This window comes from Agelaius tricolor, unplaced genomic scaffold (genome assembly GCF_023055355.1).
Source record: "Agelaius tricolor isolate 1412-34295 unplaced genomic scaffold, bAgeTri1.0.p SCAF_15, whole genome shotgun sequence".
Classification (NCBI taxonomy): domain Eukaryota; kingdom Metazoa; phylum Chordata; class Aves; order Passeriformes; family Icteridae; genus Agelaius; species Agelaius tricolor.
This window is the reverse complement of record NW_027269275.1, coordinates 9,809,724-9,837,048: the sequence shown is the minus strand read 5'-3', so window position 1 is coordinate 9,837,048 and position 27,325 is coordinate 9,809,724. Positions and strand designations below refer to the sequence as shown.

Sequence of the window (27,325 nt, the reverse complement as noted above, 5' to 3'; positions counted from 1 at the left end):
CCCGAGCGGGCAGGGAGCAGGAGAAGCCTGCGGAGAGCTTGGGGGAAGCCGGGGCGGGGGAGGCCGAGCTGCAGCCGCAGCAGCGGCCGGGCCTCTCCCCACGGAGCGCCCGGCTCTCCTCTGTGGCACTTCGTTTCGCGTGGAAGCTTTGGTGTGAGGAATCATTACTACATTCGTGTTGTTGATACCATTTTTCATCACCTTTCATCAGAGTGCTGCAATCACCCTGCGATTTCCTTGGCATTTTGCATCCGCCAACAGTCCCTGCTTCCCTCACTCACACACGGGCACCACTCGGTGCAAGCTTTCCTTGCTGGGCCCACAAGCGGGGTGGCCAGCCTGGCCTGGGGCTGTGGGCACAGTGCCCGCCAGCCCCGGGACAAAGCCGTGGGGACGGAGAGGGACACAGAGGGGGACACAGAGGGGGACACAGAGGGAGGCCACAGGGGGATAGGTCGGGCCACGGCAGCAGCACCGCGCGGCGAGCGGCGGGCCCGGCGCAGCGGGGCGGGCACTGCCCCCGTGTGGCCGCAGAGCGGCAGCGGCCCCAGCGCCGGCCCCGCCCGGCAGAGTCGCACAGAGCAGAGCAGCACCATCGTCCTGCAAAGCTCAGCTTAAACAAACCCACCCTCTGTTTCCTAAAAATAGCTTTTGCACCTATTTTTACAAGCGTTTAAGTATTTTCAGTACGATAAATATTTTTAAATTGCTTAAATTGACATAATTCCTTTTGCTTGCTCAGTTAGGATTTTATTCGCTATACTTACCGGTTTTTATTTATTATTACTAAAATACTCAGGAAAAATAAATAGAATGGTAAAGCTACTCCTACTGGATAGGAGTTAGTGTTTTCTAGACAGAAAATGCATAGAAAGTGGCAGCTGTGGATTCAGCAGTGAAGCTACAGCATTATTCCAGGAGGAGCTGCTCACTAGGGTTAGTAAGGTGGTGTACTAAGAATTTAAAAATAAAATCCCCCCAGGAAAACTGCAGGCAGCTATAGCTGCTTTTCAGTGGCTTTCCCTTACAGCATTAGGTGTTAATTGGTAAGATACAAGTAGTATTCTTAGACTTGATTTTATACAATACAACAATTCCTAAGTTTCCTAGAAATGTTGAAGGACTAAAAGAAATATATATTTCTTATATATTTATGTTTATATAAGTATAAACCTAAAAGTGCCTGTAAGTACACAAAACAAGCTGGTTAGTTCACCTCGTCTTCATGCTTTTTCATTACACTCCCACATTTCCAAGCCCCAAAGAAATGCATAGAGCCATAAGAATAATATTTTTAATTAATATTAATACAGAAAGAGCACATAGTACATTCCTTTCCAGCAGCAGCTCATTCAGCCCTACCATTTGAAAAAAAAATAAGTTAAGGCTAGTTGAGGGCAACCTGATCCAATGGTTTGTTTCCCTTATGCCTTCTTGGAGACAGCCTTGTAAGCTTAAGAGACTATTTGAGCACAAAACATGGGATGTTTATTTAGCAAAACATCAAGAACAGATAAAAACATGCTTTGTTACAGTGGTAAAAATACACAGAGCTTTCAAGCTGCTTTTTACACCAGCTCAGTTGGGAAACCACACCAGTCTGGTACGCAGCAGGGTGGTGCCTCGGGATTGGATGGAACTGGCAAGTGTCAGGGATCATGGTGACCACGCTCAGCTACTCAATGGAGTATAAAGTGCACGAGAAAAATAAGTGCATTGAAATGAACCATTTATGATCAAGAGCAATTCTTGTTACACACAGTACTTGCTTAAAATGGGAATCTCACAGGCTGTTCAGTACAACACAGTACTACAATTTCCAAGAGCACAGAATCAGCATCACATATTAGAAAGACCTTTACTGAACATAGATATTTTTGTATTTTTTCCTCCAATTATCTCCCCTGCCCAACAACAAGCTTTCTGATGTAACTTACAGTGGGTTTGGTTGGGGCTTTCTTGAAGGATTGTGTTTGCTTGAGTAAATCTGTAAGGCATCACCTTTAGCTAATACCTCCTCTTTACCCTCTATGTTCAAAATAAGCAAGGATTTAGTGGCACAGTGATTTGTTCCATTTTGAACCCCTAGTTCTAGAAGTGTTTAGCAGAGCAGGCAAGTTGCATGGGATGAAGGTTTTTTCCCCAGTTACAAAAGTTTGTCCTACGAAACTTTACATTTTTACAGCTGTCAGGAACCACGTTGTCAATGTATTTTCCTACTCACAGGTTAAGGCCATTGTTAGCAGTACTTATGAGCCAAACCATGAAGAATGATCTAAGTGCTATTAATTTGGGGGAACATTCACCATATTAAAAAAAAAAAAAGTAAATAATTGATTGGGAAGTTTCCAAATGCATTAAACAACATAAAAGTTGGGTGCTTAGTCACTGGACTCTTTGGGCATTACAGTTAACAGCAGTAGATGCTTAGAATGCAAGCTTCAAAATAGCTTATTCAAATCCCCTACAAATATTTGCTGAAGGCTAAAAAACACTCAGAAAACCCCACCTTTTTTACCCTTGCATATAAGTTATTTTACAAGTTTCCTTTCACAGTGAAATCACTTTTCTGTTTGTGTACTCATTTCTGAGAAAGGAAATAAAATTGGGGTTATTTCTGTAACATTTCATTTACATTGCCAGATCACCTCCAATGCAGTGCAGTACAGAACACAGCAATACATTTTAGATTAAAAGAAGACTCCTTGATTGCCAAAACTATTTTTTTTGCATGCTGTAGAAGATATCTCTGCCCTCTTAATTGGGCAACAAACTAACCATGTAATCATACAGTGCTTGCAAAACTATTTACCATTTTGCAATAATCTATGGTACAAAAGGCAGGCTGCAGAGCAGTGCCTGCCTTTCCCAACACAGTATTTGTCACCAAGAAGCGTGCACAGTAAATATTCCCTATGTGTCCCACAGGAAGAGTCCACATTTCTTTTCCTTTTCCATTGAAAGGCCAGGAGTTTGGAGGCAAGAAGCCAAGTTCATTTACACCCCTGTGTATTAATTCACTTCTGCCAATCCAGTATAGCTCCTGAAAAGCTGGATAGTTTCCAGCTGTATGAAAGAGTGGATATTTTGCTACAAGATTATTCACCTAGGAAACTTTAATATGGCTGCCAATTTCAATTCTCTCCTCTGGCCATAGCAGGTCCAAGGCTGTTCTCCAAGCTCAGGCAGGAAGAGGAAATGAGGCTGGGGGGGGGAGATGGTTGCAAAGATGACACCAGTGGAAGACACATGACATTAATGCACTAGGAAAGTCAAAAATAAATCTAGGGCTAGGGAAGAGAAAGAATCCAGACATTCAGACTGGGCTCCTGGGTGCAGGTTTGTGCTTGGGCCTGTGTTTGCTCCTTGTTCCAAGGGGTCACTACTTGGACCTCCTTCCAGGTTGGGACACAAGGGCCTGGTTATAGAATCCATCATCTAAAAACTCACCAATTTTTTTCAGGAGAGAAGGAGGTCAAGAGCTCTGTACTAAAACAAAAGAGTTTGGCCAAGGAGCACAGACTGGTTAAATAAGGCAAGGAACAAGAAAGCCAGGAGACTCTTCCAGGCCAAAGCAAGGGTGACACTTCTAACAACCCTGTTGCTCTTGAGAGTGAAAGGTGAGAGCACACTTCATGCAAAGGCTAATGGAACAGATCAACCCCCTCAGCAGCCCCTGCTTCTCACAGATTAGTCCTTCAAGCAGTTTTCAAACTTTCTACCCTCTATGGTAGAGTGTGTCCCAAAGAAAGATTCTAGGTTTTCCAAGAAAAACAAAGTAACCACACTTTCTACAATAAGGGATCAGTCTCCATTGCCTTTAAAACAGTGGCTTTTTCAATGTGGTTTTTCCTCTGTTAAATTTGTTATCTCTTCCCTTCTATAGACCTGATCCCAAAAAGGAAGTTTCCATATAAAACAGTTTGAGTTGAAAATGTACAGTTCATATAGATGCAATTTGTACGACCAGATGTTACTGTATATATAGAGTTGCATGTTTGCCAGTAGTGTAGACAGAAGTAGCTAAAAGGCAACTAAAACAACAGTATGTCATTGCAAACAGGAACCAACAGACTTCAAAGTATAATACTTTACATAAACACAGGTTTTGCAGCTTTTCAAGTTAGTTTTCATCAGGTACTTGGTATACAGTAAAACTCTGATATACCTTTATGTATAGTTTCATCTTTCCAAGCAGAGATTTTTAATATTCTCTTTGTAATATTACTAATCCTGAAATGAAGAGTCAGATGTGTAACATTCCCAGGCAGTAGCTTAATGTACTGTAGAAAATTCAGTTCTATTTACCAAGGACTAGAATTCACTTCAGTAACATTCCCTGAGGCAATCCATGATTTTATTGTTTTGTCCTGGAATCATTTGTGTACAGTTGCTGTTCTGTTCCAGACTGCTTTGTTTCTTTAAAAATAGACACTTAGAAAAAGACATCTCTTAATTTTCATTGCTAATTTTTTTATTTTAGCAATTATGCTTCCCTTTAATGCCCTCTTCTTTTCCTCTCTTTCCCCTCCAGAAGTTGCAAGTTAACAACACAGCAAGTCTGTGTGCTTGATTTTTGCAAGACAGGGATTCAGACCTTTAAATGAATGTTAATTTTTAGAACTGAAAAGAATGTAGTAGATAAGAGAACATAATATGCAATGAGCAGTCTAAAATTTCTCTTACTCAAACTGAAGTTATTCTCTCTTGGAGAGAGAATCTATGGTGCTAAAAAGATCAAGGGTGAGGAGAAAGGGTGGGTGTAGAGAAACAGATGAGAATCATCATCCCTGTCCACAGAAATGCACTGAGTTAGAATACTGAATCCTTACATTCCCAATGGACTAAGGAGATTTCTCCTGATATAATTCCACCTTTAACATTTTAAAAAAGCCTGTGTATCATCAATGCACTTAAAGCTTTTAAGTTTTAGTAACTTAACTTTGTTTATAAAACAAACACACACAAGCACACTTCCTAGAGTGCAAAATGCTTAAATACTTCAGTGACAGAACTCCATATGTAGTTTTTGGAACAGTAAATCCTCTGGATGTCATAGTCAACTTCTTCCATTGCCAGCAACGGTTGCATTGAACTACCCAAAACTGCAGCAAACCCGAGAGTGGGTGACTCTGTACTGTCTCCTCAGTTCTGCAGAGACCCTGGTTCATTTGTATAAACTCATTGTTGGACTTTGATACATGCACATGTAAGCATCACAGAGCAGTCTTCGTGCACAGCCTTGGATTTTCCGGGAATCCAGTGAGTGCAATTCTTCTAGAGACATCTTCAGGTATTCACCAACTTCTGGACACGGGGTAACTTGTGGAATGTTAAAGCCATTCTGACCTCCTTTAAACCATTAGGAAAGAAGGGGAAACAGATTAGGAGAACATCTACATATATTTGCTATTCAAAATGTACTTTTGTTATGACAGCCTCACCAGTTCTTGAAAACACCTTCTAAAAAATTTAAACATGCCAGACTGGACTGCTGCAGGGTAAACACCTATGAGAAGTGTATTGTTCAAGAAATCACTATTAGAATCAGAATATCCTGTAGTGTTTACCAACAAACCACACCCACATAAACACCACACAAAACCAGGGGGAACTCTGGGTTTTCATTAACACTAAAAATTCTGTGTGACTTTAGGAAAGTGACCTAACACATACCTCACATGCACTGAATCCGTTAATAATATGACAACTGGTAACAGCTGATGAATTTACAAACCATGTCTGTACCTGACTTGCAAGACTAAGGCACTGTTTGCTCCTGGCCATTTTCATAAAATTGAGCAAATTCAAACAACACAAGTATGGACATCCTGCTGTTCCCAGCAGAGATTTTCAGCTTATGAAGAAAAGCTGAAGAAAAATATTTGCAATACTAAACCACCCCCCCCCAAAGATCAGCAGGAGATATTTCCAGCATCTCATATGATCTAAATTCCTGAAATAAAGTGGTTCTTTACAAACATCAGTCATACATATTTCAAGCACTCTGAAGCTTGATTGTCTTCAGGTTGTTGTAAGAAACTGACTTTACTTCTGTAGCAGTACCATTTTCAACATGAGGCAAGACTCTTCTCTCCCTGCCAACTCACACTGTAACAGAGGGGTTCAAGAATACGTCATGCAAAAACTGTTACTATGTGTCTGACACTTCATCTATTACTGTTTTTCTTAGGCACCAGAACTACAGAGTCCATATTTAAATGGGATCTGTATAAAAAGCAGCATCTAACAGTTGTTTTACTGACATTTGTATTATTACAAATGGGTAACAATTTTCCACTGATAACTCTAAAGGGATTCAAAGGAATAGGATAAATGTTGTAATGTGTGACTACTTCCTTTATTCTAAAGACAGCTACCATAAGTCATTTAAGAAAAAGTAATAAAAATATTTGTATGCTAACTAATAATCATGTACATCAACTTAAATATAAATGGAAAGTACACTCCTGCAGTTGATTATTTAAAATTAATTGTCTCTGCCTAATTTGCAAAGCATAGAAAAATGTATAGGGAGTACTACTAGGAAACTTCTGCAGTTACTTCTGTACCATCTGATTAATAAGGTACCAAACTGAGGTGAAATTCAGAATACTCAAATCAGCAGCTGCCATGAAATCAATGCGCTACAGTAAGACCGAGCCAAGATCAGTATCCCAGCATCGAACACATCAAGTTCAACTACACTAATATCCCCAAAACTTTAGGGAAAGAGTCCCTGAAATCTAAACCACCGATACAAAACCGTAAGAGGAAGTGAAGGAGTGAAGGAGAGGTTACCATCCCGATCTGCCATGCTGTCGAAGAAGAGCCAGGCGGAGTCGTCGCGGCCGTACTTGACGAAGGCCACGTAGTGGCTGGTCTCGATGCACAGCACCGCAAACAGCTCCATCTTCTGCGAGGGGATGCAGCCGTGCCGCCAGTCCCAGTCCGGCAGGTCCTTCGGAAGCGACAGCGGGTTGAATTTATGACTCTGTCTCTTGGGATGAAGATGAACCTACAGGTGAAGTGATATTTCAGAAAAGAAAAAACACCCCAGAAGATTATTTGTTTCAGTGGCAGACAAAGCTAAAAAGGACATTACTGCTGAACAGAAGATTAATGGTGTTAGAGAAGGAACTGCAATAACAGCAGCTGACTAAATGTTTCTTCTGTTTTCCCCCACCAGTGTAGTTCAATATTGCCCAGAAAATTCAAATCTAAGGTTAGAAGGGAGGTCAGGTTTAAGGCAACAGATTTCTACTATGATCAGATTTGAAAACAAGCCATGATTGACATCTTCATGCAATTGCCAAACAGCAAAACATAGCATTTCTGTCATGAATTTATCAATTGTAACAAGGTAGCATGAACATGAAATTAGATTTAAAACACATGGTTACTACTTCTCCACTGTGTCCAATCCTGGATTTGGCAGTTGCCATGCTGATAAACACATTGCAGGAGTCTGATCTGTCACCAAAGGAGACACTTCACTTAGTGGGTGGCAGCTACACTGGTGCTGGTGAAGAAGCCTCGCTATCTCTTCTGCCTTTCTTTCAGCTACCACACATTAACCATTTGGGTACAACCCATGTGAATACTAAAGACAAGCACTGACCTGTGTATTGCACGTTTTGCAGAACTGCTTGATTTTGCCAGCAGAAATATCAGTGTCTTCATAACACTCCCTGCACTCGTACATAGCGAGCCCTCTGCAGATACGGCACTGCCTGGGAGCTGCAGTGGCAACAAAGGTGTCATTGTTAACAAAAGGAACATGGAAATGAAGGATAACTATTACTTTAAATGGAGAATGACACTACCTGAAAAAAAAGTTAAAATGAGATTGCTAATCAAAGAGAAATGTACCACTCTATTTAACTTTGGTGCAACGTGGATTAAGAGAAAAACATTTACACTGGTAAGTGGCAAAACATGATGATAAAAATCTAGTGCATGAACAAGCAAAAACAGGTTTTTAAATCATGTTAGCTCTCTCTCATCATAGTGGTCTTAGCTCCTACAGCTGTTAACACCAGCAAAAAAAAAAAAAAACAAACAAAAAAACCCAACCAAAACCAAACAAACAAAACCCCCAAAAAACAAAACAAAACAAAAAACCCCAAAAAAACCAAAACAAAAAAAAAACCCCGCATAAACTGATGGCCAAGATGGCGAGAGAAAAGGCCATGGCAACTTCAGAGATTATTATTTTATTTTATTATTCTAAGAAATTTTGGCAGTTTTATTAATTCTTAACTCAAATTTAAAACGAGGTGTCCTTCCTTAGGATAATGCAATAAAAAATTCAGTGGATGACCAATGGCAGAAACTTAGGTCACAAAAAGAAGTGATATAATTATGGCTAAAAAATGTACAACCACAATATACCACAGGTGCACATCCTCATCTCAGGCTCCCTTCTAGTCTAATGAACTAATGAGCAGCAATATTAATGAACTACTTTGCTGCTAATAACTTAATTTTAAAAACAGTCCTGAAATAAGTTCAGTTGTACAGGTACTCAAAACTTAAATAAACAAAAAAAGAAGTTGTAATCTATATATTCTTCTGAAATTAGAGCTTCTAATTTACATGAGGGAGAAAAGCCTCAGTAAAATTTCATTTCTCCTCAGCCCAAGCATCTCACACTATCTTGGTAAATATTCAACAGAAAAAAGCCCCAACAAGCCACCAGAAATATCAGGAATACTTAGTCGGTCTCAGCAACTCTCTTTCATTATACAATGCAAAGTTATATACTTACTGTCCTCAAGTAAGTCTGTTATATTTAATTCCAAGGATGGAAAAATTTTATTGAACATTTTGAAGTCTTTTCCAAACCGGGGCATCTGGATAATCAGGCAAGAGGGTGCCTAGGTAAAATGCCAGAATATAATGTAATGAACTTGACATAAATAATTATCTAACTTTGTAGATATTCTTCTAATGCCATAAATATATTCATCTTTTTTAAACTCACAGCCCACTGACAGAGGCATCTCAAAGTATTAGTCCTTTAAACAACTCAATGGCAGCAGCTAAGAAGTTTTCTTTTAGTAATTCTTTACCTAAATCACTTTGATCTGTTCAACCAAAGAATACATCTCATTAAGTGAACCTTAAAATGCCTTTGCTATGTAGGCATCTGGATGACTCACACAATATTCCCATATCCAACATGTCTGCATGTTTTTGCACCAAATCCTACTTTTCTCCCATTGCTGAATGGACAGATATTTAGGTATGATCACTTCTAACAAGGCAACTGCTGTCACCAACCTCTGCAAACTTCAAGTTGCTGTTGATGAATGACCACTCCAGTAACTGCTGAATTGTTGGGACTCCAACTTTCTCATTTTTATCCATAAAAATTTGATAGAAGTAACAGTCTTGTACTTTCTGACCAGCTGATCTAAAAACAGTTTCAAAGAAAAAAAAACCAAAAAACAGATTCTGAAGCTCTACTGTAATGATGACTGTATCTTCTAAGAAAAGAACATCTACATGAAAATAGTGACAAGACATCCTCTCTGCATTGAAATATATTGTGCTTTAAAAAAAACCCCAAACAAACAGCAAAGCCTGACAAAGCCCAGCCCCCTGCCCCCAACAACGAAGTAGTGCCAGGCAGTCAAGTTTGAATTGATTATGGAAAAATTTAAAGAAACCAAACCAATGCAAATTTCAGAGCATGTTTTAAAAACATATGTCTGTGCATGGCTGAACTACCAACTAAGCATCTGCATCAAAAACTCCAAGACAATAAAGCAGCTTTCATTGGAGACAATTAGGAGTTTCAGTAATAAAATATCAAATGAAACAACACTGATTATCTCCAGTATGATGGGTTTAATGAAACATTTTCTCTAAATCAGGGAGATATTTACACTGCTTCCTGCAGTGGAAGTCTCACACAGATGGCTAATGTTGCTAGGCTTGCTCTGTAGTTAGCAGAGAACTCTCCAAAAGGATAATCCAAATTCAAGGCTGTCCAGCTGTAATTGTTAAGACTCCTTCACACCTAGGCCAGCTCTGAGGCAGATTACCACACAAACTGCCAATGCAAGCCATAGGAAGTAGTCTGGAGAAACTTCTTTATCCTCAGCATAAGGGGAAAAAAAGGGAAAAAACCTTTTCCATTAAACACACACATCCCTACCACAAAGCAATTATCCTCTTCAAAAAAAAAGAACCACAAAACCACAACACATTTTGTATAGCTAGGGAGAGGGACACAGGACTAGGCTACCAAATTAAGTATGTTTTGAGGTCAGATGTTCAAAACATAGAGTATCAAATATCAATGTTCTCAGATCGTGTTTCTGTTAAATAAACATAACTCTGATATATTTGGGAGGAGATCTTCAGATAAGCAATTCAACCTCCTCTGGAAGTACAAAAGAAAGGATATAAAAGATGATGCTGAGGTTGAAGAAATGTTTTTTGCTACTACAGAGAAAAATCATACAGGACTAACTAGCCTCTAACAGCAAAAGAAAACCATTGGGTTGGAGCTGTTTCATCTCAGTATCAAAAGTTCCTGGGAACTTTCATCCAATTTGCTATAAACTGTAACCTCCTCCAATCCAGCCAGCATTTAAGCCAAAGTTGCTTTTCAGAGTATTCAGGTGTTGAGAGGATTCTAAAAGCATGATGCTCAGTGTTACCACTATTTAGAAAGAAAGAAAGAAGATTTCTGCATTGTCCTTGAGGAGTTCAGGTATGTGCACACTACACACAAGCTCTGCTGCTAAAGCTGAATGGTGGAACATGAGTGATGTTCTGTGTATGGCACAGACACAACAAAGCCCTTGAAGGTCAAAGAAATAAGATTCACCTTATTTTCAACAGTGGCTCAACTCTCAGAATATGGTGAAATAAAATATTCAAAAATTCTTCTGGATCTGGAGGCAGGAGAGAAAAAAGTTTTGTCAGCACGCAAAACCAGACACATTATTCAAGACTCATTGAAACTGAAGGTTTTCAAAATTTTCATAGGAAAAAAGTAACAGCTAATTGTTACAGCTTTATTATTACCCCAATAAGATTATGACAAACTAGGAATATTTTCATGACAAACCTCTATTTATTCTTTTACTGTTAAAAGGCCCTAATAAAAGGTACAGGCTCAACAGGGTAACAAAGCTTTCCAGTAAAGTTAAAAAAGATGCTCTATTTCAGAGGAATCATTTAGCACCACACATCTTTTCCAGGAGAAATAAAAGCTTTCAAAAAGAAACAGTGACTCTGCAGAGAGGCAGTGAGGAGCAGTGGCAGTAACACAACACCTACACCATAGTCCCAAGTTCAACTCAACCAGAGACCAAGTTCTCTAACCAAGAATGCAGCCAACAGCACTTCCCAGAGGGCTGTTCTCCCCCACCACAGTTTCCTGGTATATTTTTCTCCCTGACACTAACTGCAGTTAATACTGGTTCCAGCATTCAGTATTTACAAAGAAAGTAGGATTCTCTTGAATAAAAACAAACCAGTTACATAATACAATGCTAATTAATCAATATATGCAGCAGAAGATCAAAAAGTTAGGAACTGATTTTTCTAACATGATTTGAACATTTTATTTCTTAAAATACTACATAACCATGAAATGTTGAAGTGCAAAATTTATTCCTCATGGATCAAAGTGACAATGAGAAAGAGGACAAACATCCCAGCCTTATCAGTCTTCTCCACTAACTGCTAGAAGGGAGTTTCAGGGGCACAGGAAGGCACTAAAAGAAATCCAGGTAGTGGAAGACTCCAGAAATTGTTCAGCTGGGGTTCCTTACACAGCTGAGGAAACAGAAAAGACCTTTCTAGCAGCCAATGGTCACTCAGATCTCTGCTCAAGACACCACTGCCACAGAGAAATATCTGGGTGCTTTTTTCTGGTTAATTATGTAGCAAGGTTCCTCAGTTCCTTCATTTTAGATGAAAAAGAAAAGCAAACCTCCCCCATTACCTTTTTCCTCTGAAGTGAATCCTGATGCAGCCTCAACTTTTTCAAGTATTTTCCTCAGTTTCATTATTTTTGTAGCACATACATATCCATATCTAAGATAAATGGGTTTAATAAGCTATTAGCTAGTTTTTGATCAAGTCAGAGGAGTAAAAAAAAAAAAAGCCAAAACCAATCACTTAAAAACTGAAATACAGGTTCTCAAAACCTTTTTTAACTGCATACAGTATTTCTTCAAAACTACATACTGATTTCTCATATTTAATCAGACTCCTAGTTTTCTTAATGTAGTATAAATTTAATGCAGTGCTCAATGCTTTTACAACCTTCAAGAGCATTTTAATCATCAACTTACCAGGATAACTATTTTTGGATTTGTCAGTTAATTACTTTTCATTTGTTTTCACTCTAATTTACACAGCTTACTTAATACATCATTTCAGAATGTCACATAACAGCACTGTGGGAGTTGTTAACAAAAAAAATTTCAATATTTGAGAAAGACACAGAGCTGTACTGCTGACCTAAGAAGCTGGGGCTTTGAGCATTCAGTCTTTTCTCCTAAAGTTTTAAAGCCTGATCAAAGGACAGTAAGGCATTCAGCCACCTCAGGCACCTGAGATTTCTGCTACTCAGTGTGCATCCTGCTATCCTGCCTGTTTCACAGACCCTGGAACACAGCAGGCCAAGCACACACTCCCTGACAAGAACAAGGCTTCAGGGGCAAACATTTCTATTTATCAAAATAAAATCTTTGTCAGAAATTGTTCAATGACAGCCCACAGAATTTTGGAACTACAACTGTATTATTCACTTGTTTGAAAAAAATTAAGCTTAAGAACAACAACTTTTCATGAAGATTTTTGTTGCACCTCTTTTGCTCATTGTGCCTGAGAAATTACAAAGGTCATATTAAGTTATTTTAATAAAAGTATTTTGGCCACTTGCAGACCACATGTAAAAAGTAATGAAACTTTTAAAGCCCTGCTAAATCTATCAAATTCTGAAACTCCATATAAGATAACACAAATAATTTTCTTTTCAAGTATAATAGCATTAAAACCATGTAAAGATGGATGCTGTAAACAAACATAACTTGTATTTATCAGTACTTTTGTATTATTGTATAATACTTGTAGAAATTTTACAATAGCTTTGTGCTGATCCATTTGCTAGTAAGAAACTAGTGAAAATATTTCTCACCAAACAATGAACTCTTTCCAGTTATCACTGATTAAATTTGCTATGAAGAAAAAGTAAAAATACTTTAAAAAATTACACTGAGTAGCAGCAGATAGCTGAACTTCTCAGATTTGCAGTAGGAATGCAAACACTGCAGGATCTCTCTAATTCATGTTAGACTAGAGACCAGTTCTTCACTTACATTCTCAGAGGATTCACAATCTCTGTCCTCAGCAGCTCCTGAGTCTCACTATAATATTCTACATCATTAATTTCTTTAGGTCTGAGTAGCACAGTGTCCAAAACAGAGCTAAAAGAAAACAGGCTACAAAGAAAAAAGGAAAAGGTTTGTTTTGACCATTCAGATGCCTGAGCAACGTAAGACAAACCAAGCAAAGCCACAGAAGAATTAAAGAACTAAACAAACTCAAAAAGAGGCAGTTATGGACAGGGGACACAGCTGTACCAAACAGCAAAGTCCACTCCAAGCCAGTATCCTTCCTGCAGCAAAGTGCAGAAGCAGTTACCCAGGCAGGATTCTGCCAAGAGCTCTAAGGGGCATTTCCCTCCCTCCACCCCCTGGCCTGTGCTCTCCTGATCCTTCAAACACTGACAGGCCAGGGACTCCCTCTGTCCAAACAAGCAGATCCACAAGGGCCAGTCCAGAGTGGGCACAAGCAACACTGCACTGCTGGCACTGGGAGAGCACAGGGACTGCAGCACAGCACACTGGCAGCTGCACAGGAATACACAGACAGTCACTCAAGCAAAGATCACATCTTCTGCATTTCTAGCAAGGGATGCCACTATACAAATGATGAACTTACCAGAATAAGGTGGAGTCTAAGTAACAGGAGTTGTAATGACCCTGGATACCTTTCTTCTTTCCAATCATTGTCTCTAAACCTTCTTTTTCCATTTTTGGAGGAGTGTTTTCTTCTACCACTTCACTTAAGTAACCTCCAAAGGCTGAAATTTTTTTTAAAAGTCACTTTAAAGCCTCAAATTTTATCCCCCTTGAGATTTTCCTATAATATTTTATAGCTAAGTTGCTGCCTTAGTGTAAGCATTCTCTGGACTAAAATAACATTTTATTATAGCTGAGACTCACTGTCTTCCAGAGAGTGAACAAGGCCTTACATTCCACACCAGAGTGCTTCAGAAAGCCTGCAGCACTGAATTGATTTTATCCAGTAGGAATGAAGTTCTCTTTTCATTACAAATGCCCTGTTCACACTATCTCACAAGTATCAGACACTTTTCTTTGCTGTTGTCCCAGACAATCCAATGTGACCCAAGAAATCTAAAATACTTGAAGTTAGTTAGTTTTCGCCACTAACTTCCATCATAAAAATACATGCTTTTCTTTGTTAATATTTAGAGGCTAAAATAATTTGATGCTATAGATTATAGAAAAATAACTGCCTTTCTTTCTTTTAATGTAATCATACAGTGCTAGAGTTACAAATACCATTTTCAGCAAGATTGTTCATGTATTTAAAGAAATGTCATAAAATTATGGGAATTTTTTATGCCGCACCCTTTTTACGTTGGAAGTTGTAAAACATTGTCATGTTTTAAAGCATAAAGGAACAATTCAAGAGTCATTGCATTCTGTACGGGCTGATCTGCTATTTATTCATCTCAATTAAGTAATACCTGTACAGATTTCCAAGTGCTCAATAAAAGAACTTATTGCAGGAATGAATGAAAGCAAAGCCCTGGCCAGTTCCCAGCTGATACACAGGAAATAAGCAGAAGCTCAGTACCTAGAGAGTTGCAGCGCTCGATCTGGTTGGAAACAGGCTGCAGTGAGGCAAACCTGGAGTCTGGCCTGCAGCTTTTGAGTTTTACAAAAAGAGCTTTCTTTGGAGCACATGTGAAGTAGCGAGTTCCTTTAAATGTGCCATCCGTGCAGCCTGCACATTCATCTTCCTGAAAATCCAAGGGAGAAGGATTCAGCGTTTTTCTTATTTCTACAATTCTGCAGTAAGATATTTGATAAAGTATCTACCCATATGTCACCCTTCTGCTACTCTGAAGCATGATATACTCTGTTTCTGTAATTTAGTATCCAAAGCCTCAACTGAGGTGTTGTTTGAGTGGATTTATTGAGAAAATTAAGACATGTGCGTTTCCTTCTTTCTTCATGCCTAAACTTTCACTACATCTAAAATAAAAAAAAAGTCCACCAGAAGCAGCTTAGGGGAGGTAGGAGGAGAGACTGTGAATTTAACCTGGTCCAGATTCCTTCTGTAGTTAGAAAGAGCACTTTTTACCAATTAATTGAAATCACTGAGCATGGGATGGTGTGAACAATTTCAGCGTCATTTGGCTGCACAAGAAAAATGCCTGCTCCAAAACTCACAAAAGGAACATCAAAGAGAGAACACAAACTAGGAGTAAACAACAACAAGCTGTTATCTTTGAGAACAGGATTTAAGGTACATTGCCTGCTTAGTAACAACAGCTAGGCTTTAATGCAGAATGCAGGAGTGGGACCCAGGGTAATGCATGACACCCTAAGGAGCAGGCTCAGAATGCCTGTGGCAAGCTACGGCTTCAACTTCATGCTAAACACCCACAAGGATCAGGACTTCTTTGTAACATCTGGAATTCCAGTCACATTCTCACATGCCTTGCTTATGTTTTACATAATTTTACACTGCTTTATGTAATTTTATTGAACATTATCCCAAAATAAAGAACCCCATCTCCCCTAACTGTGTACACATTAATTTAACCAATACCCCATCACAACCTTGGCAGCAGCTGCCAGGGAGGGAATGTCAGTACACAACAGCAATTCATGTTTGAGGCAACTGTGGGGGTGTTTTTACAAAGGGCCCACAGAAACACATAAAGCACATGGCTGTCAAATCAACAATATCACTACTGTCAATTATCAAAACCAGCCTCACAGCTCTGACAGTCATCACTCTGACTGCCTGCTTGCTGATCTGCAAATAACAAACAAAAATTACATTCAACAAAGACTACTACAGCTAGAGAATTTTATAGAAATTTCCACTTAAAGGACCTTTAGATTTCATTTTTCAATTACAAACTCTATAATATAAGCAAAGGACACTCCTCTAAAGCAAGGAATTGATCAGCCCTACAAAATCCTTTGCCCACTGTGATACAAATGCATTTCAGAGCCTACTAACAGGGCAAGGTGTGGGGCAGCCATAAAAGTCAGATCCTATCAAAGAACTTAGCACTAAGCAAATCACTTGGCAACCTGTTTGGGCAAATCCCCCAGACTGGCTGCTTTTGCAGAGTGTAAAGGCACCAGCTCCGAGAAACAAAACTAGTAATTAGCATTAATGTGAACTAGAATTTCTATTTACCAGTTCCAGTCCTGCTAACACTTCATTTACTCCAGGGGGCTGGCCAATCCAGCGGATTACTCCATAGAAAGGAGGATTTTCTTTAACTTCAGCCAAGGAACCTGCTTCAAGACCGTGTGAGTTTCCAATTGGGCTTGCTGCTGATGGACTCTCCTGGGTAGCTGTAGTATTCACATCACCCATGACAGACTGAACAGATAAAGAGAGAGGACTATGTCCCATAGTACCATTAGTACTTGTTGTTTTTGTCAAGCTAAAGGGGAGGGAGTGAAATCTGTTTTCTGTAGACACAGAGTTTGTTAAAGGTGGCTGCAGTGGTGGTGAAGAATGCCCAAATCCAGAAGAAGAATCAGTAAGTGACTTTGAAGGATCTTCAGCAGCTGTTAAAATCAAAACCAAGATGTTAGTAAGTGTTGGGATTTTTTTTCTCCTTCTATTAAAAAATGAAAGACTTGGCTCTCAAACCAGCAACATCTGATGTAACAGGTGGGAAGCACTAACAGCTGGGGACATTTCATTTAGAAAAACTTTTGTCACTTGGCAACACTGGAGACGCAGAACTGACTGAGCAGACACTGCTGCAGTCCCACCACTTTTACCACAAGCAACAGAAATGAACAGCACAGAGAAAGGAGATGTTAGAAACTACAGAAAGGTTTGGATTGAAATCTTTTTTTTCATCATCACATGAGGCTTTTTCTTTGAACATGAGTTAACAGCCCCAAAGATTATGACTGTAGGGGGCAAAACTAGAAAGAGCTCACTGGTCATTGTGACTGAGGAAATTGGTTCACAGCTTATAAATACATAAATAATTCCTTGCAGATGTGATTTGCAAATGGAAAAGTGATTATTCCACTGACTTTATCACAACATACTTTGGTTCTAAAACAGGGAATCTATCAGTGTCTACAAAGAATAAAAGACTTAAACATGTCATGAGCAATGCAGTGCCTGATAAAAGAGATCACAACTACATGGAAGAGCACAAGCACTGTGTCTTCTCTCATCTCTCTACACAGACATAGAATACCCTGAATTGGAAGGGTCTCTAATACACAATTGGTATTCACAGAACAAAAGCCTCATCTTCACCCATTCTCTCCATGCTGTTTCATTAAATGAAGTTAATGTCTTAAAAACATTAAAAAGACATCTGTTACAGAACCAAGAACAATTTTAACCCATTTTCTTTTGTGCTTCAAAGAATTCAGATGCTACTGCTGCTACAGGTTCTGGTGTAAGTTGAGAGTTTAGTATTCTTAATGACCCTTCAGTCATTAAGCCAGTTAGCCACACTTTTCTAAAGTTTACCAGGAAAAAGAAAAATAGGTCTGCAAGGAAATCAAGATATATAGATCCTTCAAGTACATGCACTCATACTTTTAAAAACAAAAAGAGAGATTTTAGAGAAATAACTTCTTAAAAATACAGAAAAATCCCACATATACTTAGATCATTTCCCCACTCCCACTTCTAGACTGATTAGCTGGCATGGCACAATATTACAGTTCCCTTGGATCTGTAACACAGCTACAAAGACAGACAAAATACAATTACTGTGTACACTCAGCTACAAGGAATACTTCTTGTCTTCCATCCCAGCCTCAGCTTTTATTTTGCCTGTGAGACACGTGCATTCCCACAGAGCTGCACATGAGTTGCCAAGAACAATCTCCTACATGCAGAATAAAACCACAGGTCCCACCAAGACAGAGTACATTTTCACAGGGGTTTCAAGATGCTTTTTATGATGTAATATGTATTCCACTAAGACAACACAGTCCAATTGTTTTACACTTAATCTCATCCTTGTTTTATCTGAAGAACATAATACACTCCAGTTTTGTTTTGTGGGTTTTAAAAATAAATATATAAAAAACTATCCTCTCTTTACCTTCATCAATATACCATGGGGATTTTGTTTTTGTTTGAGGCTGAGAGTCAACTGATGAGCCATTTAATGTGTAGAAGACTTCAGATCTGCTTCTATTTCCAGGTTCAGAGGTAGATCCTAGAAAACAACATATTTTATTGAAGAGATTAATCTCTATTTACAAAAGGTCATCTAAACTCTTATTTAATTGTACAAATTTGTTAGTACACTTTCAAGAAGACACAGCTTCCACAAAGGAGCAAACACAGGCTAACACAGTCCTAACACAAGGCAGAAATCTACACCAAACCAACACACACCCTGAGTTGAAATCTCAGTCACCAAGCTGAAAAGAAGGCAGAAAAATTCCTCTCAAGTGCAAATTTTTCATGACTATAAATTATGAATATAAGAAGGCATTTGCAATACAGTTACAGTAATGTTACAAAAGTAAAGAAAATCCTCTCTCATACATACCTATAGCCTTTGGCTTACTATGATTGAACAAGCCTTTGTCTCCACTTCTTGAGGTATAGGCAAGCTTGGGAGGTCTCCTGTCCTGTGACACAGTCTCTAAGACATGACACATGAAGAGAGTATTAGCTTCCCTTTGCTATGTTTTCACTATGCTCACAAAGCTCACCTCAAAACTGAACAAAGCTCTGCTATCACAAGCTTTAACACTGAGCAGAACAAAGCCTTGTTTGGCACAAGAACAACATTTTATGTGTATGCAATCTGCTTTTATCACATCAGCAATTGCTTGCTGCAAAGTCTACCATTACTTCTTGAACACATCAAATAGGTTGACTTCACATCCTTTAATGTAGGTATGGATTTCCATTATGGGAAACAGATATAAGAAATTTTAAGGTTTTTCTACAAACACATCTACAATAAATTCTCTTTTCAAAAAATGGAGAAGTCCCTGTGAGTTCTCCAGAGAAGAGCAGAATATTCATTCAAAAACATGCATATCAAGTAAACCAGTAAGTAGAAGGCAGACATAAGAAAAGTCAGTCCAACTGAAGTGTGAGAGCAACAATTACAGACTACAGACTCATTAGAACCTGCCTAGAGACAGTGCCCAAACAAAAGTCTCATACAAACTTTTCTTTCTTCAGAAAAGGAATCAGGGAACTGTAGTTGTTACAAGTTAACACTATTCAGTGAATTTTTTCCACAGTCTTGACAGGCATTTCCAAGTATTTATTTCCAGAATGCATACATAATCCTGTCAACACCTTTCAAGCACAGAAAGAACAACTTTCTGATCAAGATATTTGAAACCCTGCAGTAAACTGAACAACAGTCCACAGAAAAGATTCCCACTACAGACACTCACATATTCAAGAAGATTACACACTGCATAGTATTGTAAATACTATACAATTTCACAAGAATTTTGTTCAGTATTAAAGCTTTTCTGCTAGTGAGACTGTAACCCAAAGGAGGCCAATACTGAAGAGAAATATAACAGAATGTAATTCAAGTGAACTTAGGAAATGAATTCTGCAGTATTGTTTTAATCATATAACTGTGCCTAGGTGGAGGATGTTATCCTAGATGTTATCAAAGTCTGCCTTCTGGTTAAGAAAGCAAGGCATACCTGGAATAACATCATTGATATGCAAAAGAAGTGTACTTTCAACACTTGCAAAACTGCACAGCTGTATTCCATTATATCTTCCATCCCAGTTTCCAATCGGATTATCCTAAAAATAGAAAAACACATTACATGTATCCCAAAAGAAGATTTACATCATACTGAGTACACACATATGTCTTTAGGAATATAAAAAAATAGGAGAATCAAAACATTTGACAACATCTACTTTTTCCTGTAACTAATTTTGTATTTAGAAAAGCCAAACATTACAGTCTTTAAAGGCAAAAGCTTAAAACATTATCTCTTGAGAAACAGCTCCTACTTTAACAAGCATTTTTCTTCTAAAAAACATTGATAAACAAGCTAGAGCAATTCCAGTGCATTTTTAGGAAACAGGTAATGCAACCAAGAAAATGGAAGCATCTAAGCTACAAAACCAGAAAAATCTTGAAAAATCAAAAATTTTAAAGCTGTTCGTTTAAAAAAATTATATTGCTAGAAATAATTTTTCACTACAAGCTTCGCATTTTCTTGAATGATCAACTTTTGTCCTTGAAACTCACACTTTTAAGGCAGAACTAAGCCAAACAAAACAGTTACATGAAAAAAAGCTTTTTAAAATGGCTAACAAAAGAAAAAGACATCCAGCCTACTTTTTGAACAGGCAGAACAAAGCCAGTCTCACAAGACAAACACTTGACTCCATGACTGACACCTAACATGGCAAGTAGCTCAGTGGAGGCTCCTCAGAGTATGCAGAGTATTTTGCCTGAACTGTTCAGCATCAAATACAACACCATTTACCTGATGCCAAAAAAATTACTACCAAATCCATCTTTGAACACAGTGTTTGTTTCCCATTTTAGGTCAGCCTCCACTGAAGTAGCTTGTGGATAATGTTTCTTCTTCTACGTGCATGTCATTCACTAGCTAACACACATGCAGAAGTTATTAAAGTCAGATTATTTTCTTACCATGTCCACTCCAACAACGTATCCTAAACTTTCGTTTCCTGGTAAGACATCACAGAATATAACTGTGCCATACTCTATACTCTCTCCTATCTTCAGAGAAACCCTGGAGTTGATCTCCAGAGGAGGAAGTTCTACCTGCATTGTGTCAACTGGAGCTGCATAGTCACTTTCCAGTTCATTGTCATCATCTTCCACCAGCTCCAGTTTGTCCAAAGCAACAAAAACCCCACAATCCTCATCACATCTGAAAAGCTGCTTGCCTTGGTACTGTCCATCAGTAAAGCCCTGACCACGACCTTCTTCCTAAGGGTCAGAGGAGAAGGAAGAGGAAGGAAAAAAAAGAGATAAAAAATCATGTATTTTGTGAAAAACAGACTACTAATAAAGCACTAACATAATCAGTTATTATAACAGTGTTCTGGATAAATTGCACTAAGAATTTGCCTGATGCACTATCATTACTGAGAGAATTCTGTTGTCAGAATCTGTGGTAAATGTACAAACTGTCTATCTTCAGGGAATAAAGAGCAAGATGTCACTAGATTAGAGAGTAGCTGCAGGCAGAAGCCTTTAAATTCAGAGAAGCTTGTTTTCTTCAGGTGCAAATTTTGCTTCAATCATCAAATTCTTGCCATATCAAGACAAGACTACTTCATACTAGACATAAGGCTAAGCATTCAAAAATTCCACTTATATGCCATATAAAGTGAGATGATTTTCAGAAACACTTGGGCCTGATATTCCCTGAGGTTCTCAGGGGGAATTACAAAGAGTTCAGGAAAAGTTTCCAGAGTACTTTGAAAATTATACTTCTACAACAAGAGAAGAACTCTCCTCAACCTAATTCTTCAATAGCTTATGGTTAGCATTAATTTTGCAGAAATATCTTACAAGGAGCACGGAACAGATACATTTTCTAGTACATTTAACTAGTTGCCATTGGACTTTTAGGGTTCACCAAAAACATCAGCCCTAAAATCCAACCCTTCATTTACTGACTGTATCCTGACACAGGCAAACAAAGTACTCAACAGAAATCTGAGAGTCAGACATCCACCATGAGAGGGCTGTAAATATTTTTGCCCAGGGAAGTTGTGGATGCTCCATCCATGGCAGTGTTCCAGGCCAGGATGGATGGAGCTCTGGGGAACCTGGTCTACTGGAAAGTGTCCCTGACTAACAAGGGGTTTGGGACTAGGTGATATTTAAGGTCTCTTCCAAGCCAAACCATTCCACAATTCTATGAATTAAATTTTTCTGGGCCAGAGGACTCAGAGTATGTTCAAGTCTTTTTGCCAGCCCATGTACCACATCAAGCTTCACTTAACATGGAGATTACAAGGCTGATGTGATATGGCACATTCACATAAAAGTACTTATGAGAAGACTAAAAGTAATGGATTTTAGGGGTAATATGCTTCCAGAAAAAAAAAATATTAGGACTTTCTCTTTTTACTGAAGACATATTTAGCTCACCAGCTCACCTCATAAAGTATATCTGATACCACCCCTTAGCAAGTAACTTACCAGCAACTCTACTCCAAAGTATATTCCTGTTAGGGACCTTTCTTGCATTAAGGGTCCCCTGAAGCGAACAACTCCAGGATATTTCTCATCCCCTGATCTCAGCTGTACTCTAACAGGAGAGCCAATATCTATCTGCACTCCTTTAGCTAACCTGCTTTTGCTCTTAAACAAACTGTATCTTTCCTCACAGTTAGTAATAGCCAGAAGCAACTCAGCTAGTTTTTCATTTATTTCTATAACATCCTTCTCATCCACAAACAAGATTGCATGAGGTTGTTCCAGAATCTTTAATCCAATCTGCAGTTTCTTGCCTTTACATGGAATATTTCTGGAGTGTGCCACAGAAGAACGGTCTTGAAAAAATTGCCCAATGCTACCTTTGGGCACTTTCAAGAGCTTTTGAGTCTGCTTGTCTATGACACTGCACTCTTGGAGAAGCAAGTAAAAGATCCTCTCTTCCCAATAGGATGAACTTGCTTTTTCTTGACTCCATAAGCCTGAATTCATTGTGATTAGAACTTTAAAAGCTGGACAGAAGTCTTCAAGAAAAATAAGCTCTTTATTTAGATGCAGTGATCTTTTCAAATTCTACTGGAGGGTCCAATCTCTTTGAAACAATGCAATACTCATTTTTCAAAGAAACACATTCAGAGCAGGAAGCCTAGAATAAAAAAGAAAAGAAAAAAAAAGACAAAATGGAATTGGGTAAGCAAGCTAGCCTTAAATAAACCATAAAACAATTTAAATCTGTGAGCAACTCATTCCTCATACAGATCAGAGTCCAGCAAAATGCAAGGCAGTGACCACAGTCCCAGAACAGCCACTGTACTGCTGATCATGGACACACCCATTTATCCATTTCTGCTCCTTATTGAAGCGTATTTCATTTCCTTCTTCAGTTCCTTGTGACAAAAGGGTTGTGGAAAACATGTAATGAAATGCAGAAAACAAAGGAAGGACACATAAGTGAAAGCAAAAAGAAAATTTAAGTGCAAATGAACATAAATAAACAACCTGCTCTATTTACAAACAGCATTTCAATGAAACTTTCCACTATAAAGGTCTCGTCCCTTGCTTAGTGACTACTTATTTCTGACAAAGTGTACTGCATCTGTCATCCTGCATAACATTTTGATTTACTGAAGCAGAAAATTGTGTTGACAAAATAGAGCAGCGCAAAATGGGAACTTTAGTAACTTAGAACAGCCATTTCTTTAATAGAAATGGACAGTTCCAATAATATACAATATATGAAGACTAAATTGTGCCAGCATTGCAACATGCAATTCTCAGGAAAAAAAATGGAGGCTCTTATTTTTATCATTCTAGAAAGATAATTCACTTCAACAAAGTAAGAAATACTTTCAGTTATTAAAATACCATGGAGCAAACATCTTAGTTAAACATCATCTTTAGAAAACTACAGCTCACAACTAATAAAATGGAAAAGAACAACTTGAAAATACTTCTTTGAGCATGTGTGTCTATAGTTTTGATCACAGTGGATACATGAAGAAAGATCTGCAGTACCTTAGCAGGATTTGTTCTTCTAAAGATGACAGCAAAGGGCAGTGTACAAGTTCAGAATGTATTGTCATGTAAATGCTCCTGTTCCCAACCTGTGATGCCACAGTTTAATTCAGTTAAAGGACAATCTCAATGACTATTTATACCTAAAGGCAAATGATCTTTGTCCTTGTGCCTAGGTACCCTATTTCTCCACCACTTTTCTCTGATGTCATTCAAATAGCACAAAATCTATTTCTCCTACCCTGTGAACCCAGTTTCAGAAGCGATTGGAAAGCAATGAAATCCAGCAGTCCTGTAATTATTTCCCTCATCTTTTTAAACACAGTATTTAACAAAACTCAAAGAAAAGCAGTAACTAGAGACAATCTGGAACTTGGGCAAAGCCTCCCCTTTCAGTCCCCAGGACCTCACACCCTGCTGTGCTGCCTTGGTGTGACACGTGGGTGGCAGTGTCACATCCCCACTGCTGCTGCTGCAGCTGCCAGGAGTTCCCACCTGCCAGGTAACAACACCTGAGGGGCAGGAGCCAGGCAGTTCCAGACCTCACTGAAGGAAAGGCTGGTACACCATCCCTGTGTTTCCAAGTTAAAACGTATTTTTCCTCACTTTCCTTTGATGCACACACATAAATGTGCATTCATGTTTGTTAATGACTAATAAAAAAGTGGTGTGAGCAAGGGGTTGAAACAGTTTATGTGGAAACTGATGAAGAACACAGCAAGATTCCCCCCTGCTGCCCCACATGGAAACATGATTAAATGACCATTAGTTTTAATAAGTGTACTCAGATGGTAAAATAAGAGTTACATACAAGTTCTGAGTAGTTTTCTCCCTTTACTTTTTTCACACAATAGGGGAAAAAAAACCCTATCATTTTTTTCATAACTTCATTTTATGTTCCCAAAAACATTTTTGTTCTTTCAAGAAGTGATACACTTCACTTTCCTTTTTTTTTTTGAGCCATTCACAAAGTTTCTTAATCCCCAGGAGACTGCAAACAAGTATCTCCAACATTACAGGAATCCTGATTTTCCCTACCTCATTTACACAAATAATTAATTTTAGTAAGTATGCATGGAAAAATATATTAAAAGAGAAAGTCGGTTCAACAGTTTAAAAAAGATCAATTATTTTTTTAAAATAAGCTTTATCATACCTATTTTATAATAAGTATATCTTGTTTGCAAGTCCATGGCTGCAACAATACAATCTTCACATGTTTAGTAGTAAAGAATTCAGTCTAAAAACTTGTCAAGAGCTGCATTTAGATTATATAATAACTTTCTGTGGTGTGTGGTCAGTCTTTCAAAGCCCTAGTCACCCACAGAAATGTTACTATACCCACTGGCTATAGTACCAAAAGGCTTTTCTTTATTAAAGGGTTCATTATCACTATTTAAAAACGCCTTCCTTTAAAAACATATCTACAACCACCATCCCATACAAATTTAAAAGCCAAATACTCTTCTTTTAGAATAATACAAGTGATAAATTAGTTATTTTAAGAGTACAGAAAAGCTTGTTAAAAGGACATTAAGTTTTGGCAATATATCAAAAATACCTTCACATACACTACTGATTTAAGGATTATTCTTACAGCCATTTTCCATGGAATTCTGTGAGTAAAGAAAAATCTCTGCTGCATAGACAGCATAGTCATAGCAGACTATGATCAGAACAAACTATTAGACCACTGTATGATTAACTTGGGAACCAAGCACCCTAATCCTTACCACAAAGCCATCGCTGCACTACACACCAGCAGCTACAAGACTTGTGCAAACCCAAGAGAACTTGGCCACCAACAAGGACAATTTAAGTGTCAGAGCCTGTTCAGCTGCAAACTTCTATTCCACCCACTACCTGAATTTTTTCATGCTCAAAAGACTTTAGGGAGAAACAGGAAAAACACAATTATGACTGCAACACTACATACTTTGGAAGAAAAAAACATTTTAAAAATTGTCAGGAATAGGCCATAAGCTACCTGACTTCAAAGCTTCCCTAATTTCCTTTATTCCTCGGTTGTGAGTCACTGTTGTCGCTACAGAGACATCCCATCAGAATAACAGTTTGCTCTGAAATTCAAGACCTCTGTTCCTACCCTGCAGGAGCCTTAGATGAACTATATTAAGATGATGAAACCAGCTATCAAGTTTCAGAATGAGCACACGTCTGTGGCTCTGATTCAGAGTATAAAATGAAAAGGCTAAAATAAACTGTACAGTTTCTTTTAAAACCTGACACTTTAATACCAAAAATAATTAAACCAGCTGAGATGCAAAGTTCTGTTCTTCAACAGCCCAAAACCAATTTTCATGGGAAGGTTAAAACTAGGAGCAAGGAAATTTATGTGCATCTCAATGCACAGAATTACATGCCGGCAATACAAGCCATGAGTGGAAAAAATAGAAACTGTTTCTCAAAACAGCGGTGGAACCAACGTAATACAAAGATGTTCATACTGCCAGCATTATTCCTAAAAGAAAATAGATTGTGTTCAGCGTTATAAATCTGATACAAATAATCCTCCTGAGAGGAAGAACAGGAATCATTCTCACAGGCCAGAATGCTGTGGCGTTACGAGATTTACCAACGCGGCCGCTCTGCAGACACCCGGGCCAGCCCTCCCCAAAACTGAAACACGTGTGCTCAGTCTCCGAAGTGATACCGAATATCGCTTTTCACCGCTTCTCTCACGGACTGCTCCATGGCAGGGCACGGCCGTGCGACCCGCCAGGCTCCGTGCAAGGCTCAGCTCGGGAGGATAATGATCCTCCCCCGCCCAACCTCAGCATCTTCTCCGCTCCCCGGGCGGCTCCGCGCAGGACGGGCCAGGAAAGTCCCGAAACTCCTCTGGAGCGGCCAAGGCGCCGCTCGGGGATCGAGGCTGTGGTGGCGGAAAGGCCCAGCAGGGCCCGCCAAGAGCGGAGCCACCGCCACCCCCGGCCTAGCCCAGCCCGGCCCCGCCGCTGGGCCCGGCTCCCCCAACACCGCAGGGGCGGCGGCGGCGGCCCGCGGGGACAGCTCACGGAACCGCCCGGAGCGCGGCCTGAGCAGGCGGCCGCGCCAGCCGCGCCCCTGCCTGACGGCGCCGAGCGACGTCCCACGGCCCCGCTCGCTCCTCACCTCCTCCTGCCCGGCCCGGGCTGGGCCTCCCGCCCGCCCGCGGGTCCGCCCCGGGGCCTCAGGCGCCGGGAGCCGCACCGGCCCAGCCCTCTCCGCGCTGCCCCATCGCCGCCACGGCCGCGCAGCGAGCGCCCGCACACCCGCTCCTGCTGCCCCGGCGGGCCCGCCCCCTCGGCCCTC

At 39.4% G+C, this 27,325-nt stretch overlaps 1 protein-coding gene across 2 annotated transcripts; it reads right to left on the bottom strand.

Moving 5' to 3' along the window:
• Nucleotides 1-1,280: 1,280 nt before the first annotated feature.
• CYLD (CYLD lysine 63 deubiquitinase) lies at nucleotides 1,281-27,325 on the bottom strand. Of its 2 annotated transcripts, none has more exons than XM_071440381.1 (17): nucleotides 27,146-27,325; nucleotides 22,487-23,147; nucleotides 20,960-21,262; nucleotides 19,986-20,091; nucleotides 18,854-18,949; nucleotides 18,398-18,514; nucleotides 16,501-16,880; nucleotides 14,917-15,082; nucleotides 13,975-14,116; nucleotides 13,350-13,472; nucleotides 11,969-12,060; nucleotides 10,844-10,910; nucleotides 9,286-9,418; nucleotides 8,771-8,879; nucleotides 7,622-7,740; nucleotides 6,802-7,018; nucleotides 1,281-5,352 (listed from the first exon to the last, which is right to left on the bottom strand). In XM_071440381.1, the coding sequence occupies exons 2-17, from the start codon at nucleotides 22,991-22,993 to the stop codon at nucleotides 5,168-5,170; spliced, it is 2,862 nt and encodes a 953-aa protein (XP_071296482.1). In that variant the 5' UTR covers nucleotides 22,994-23,147; nucleotides 27,146-27,325; the 3' UTR covers nucleotides 1,281-5,167. The 2 variants fall into 2 exon arrangements, with proteins under 2 accessions (XP_071296482.1, XP_071296483.1); XM_071440382.1 differs by having other exon boundaries at nucleotides 21,095-21,262.

Excerpts from the sequence above, each read along its gene's own strand:
- CYLD (XM_071440381.1), bottom strand. The coding sequence starts at position 22,993 with ATGAATTCAGGCTTATGGAGTCAAGAAAAAGCAAGTTCATCCTATTGG. Across the intron at positions 20,092-20,959 it reads ACGTTGTTGGAGTGGACATG|GATAATCCGATTGGAAACTG; the intron begins GTAAGAAAATAA and ends TTCTATTTTTAG. Across the intron at positions 7,019-7,621 it reads GCAAAACGTGCAATACACAG|GTTCATCTTCATCCCAAGAG; the intron begins GTCAGTGCTTGT and ends CTTCACCTGTAG.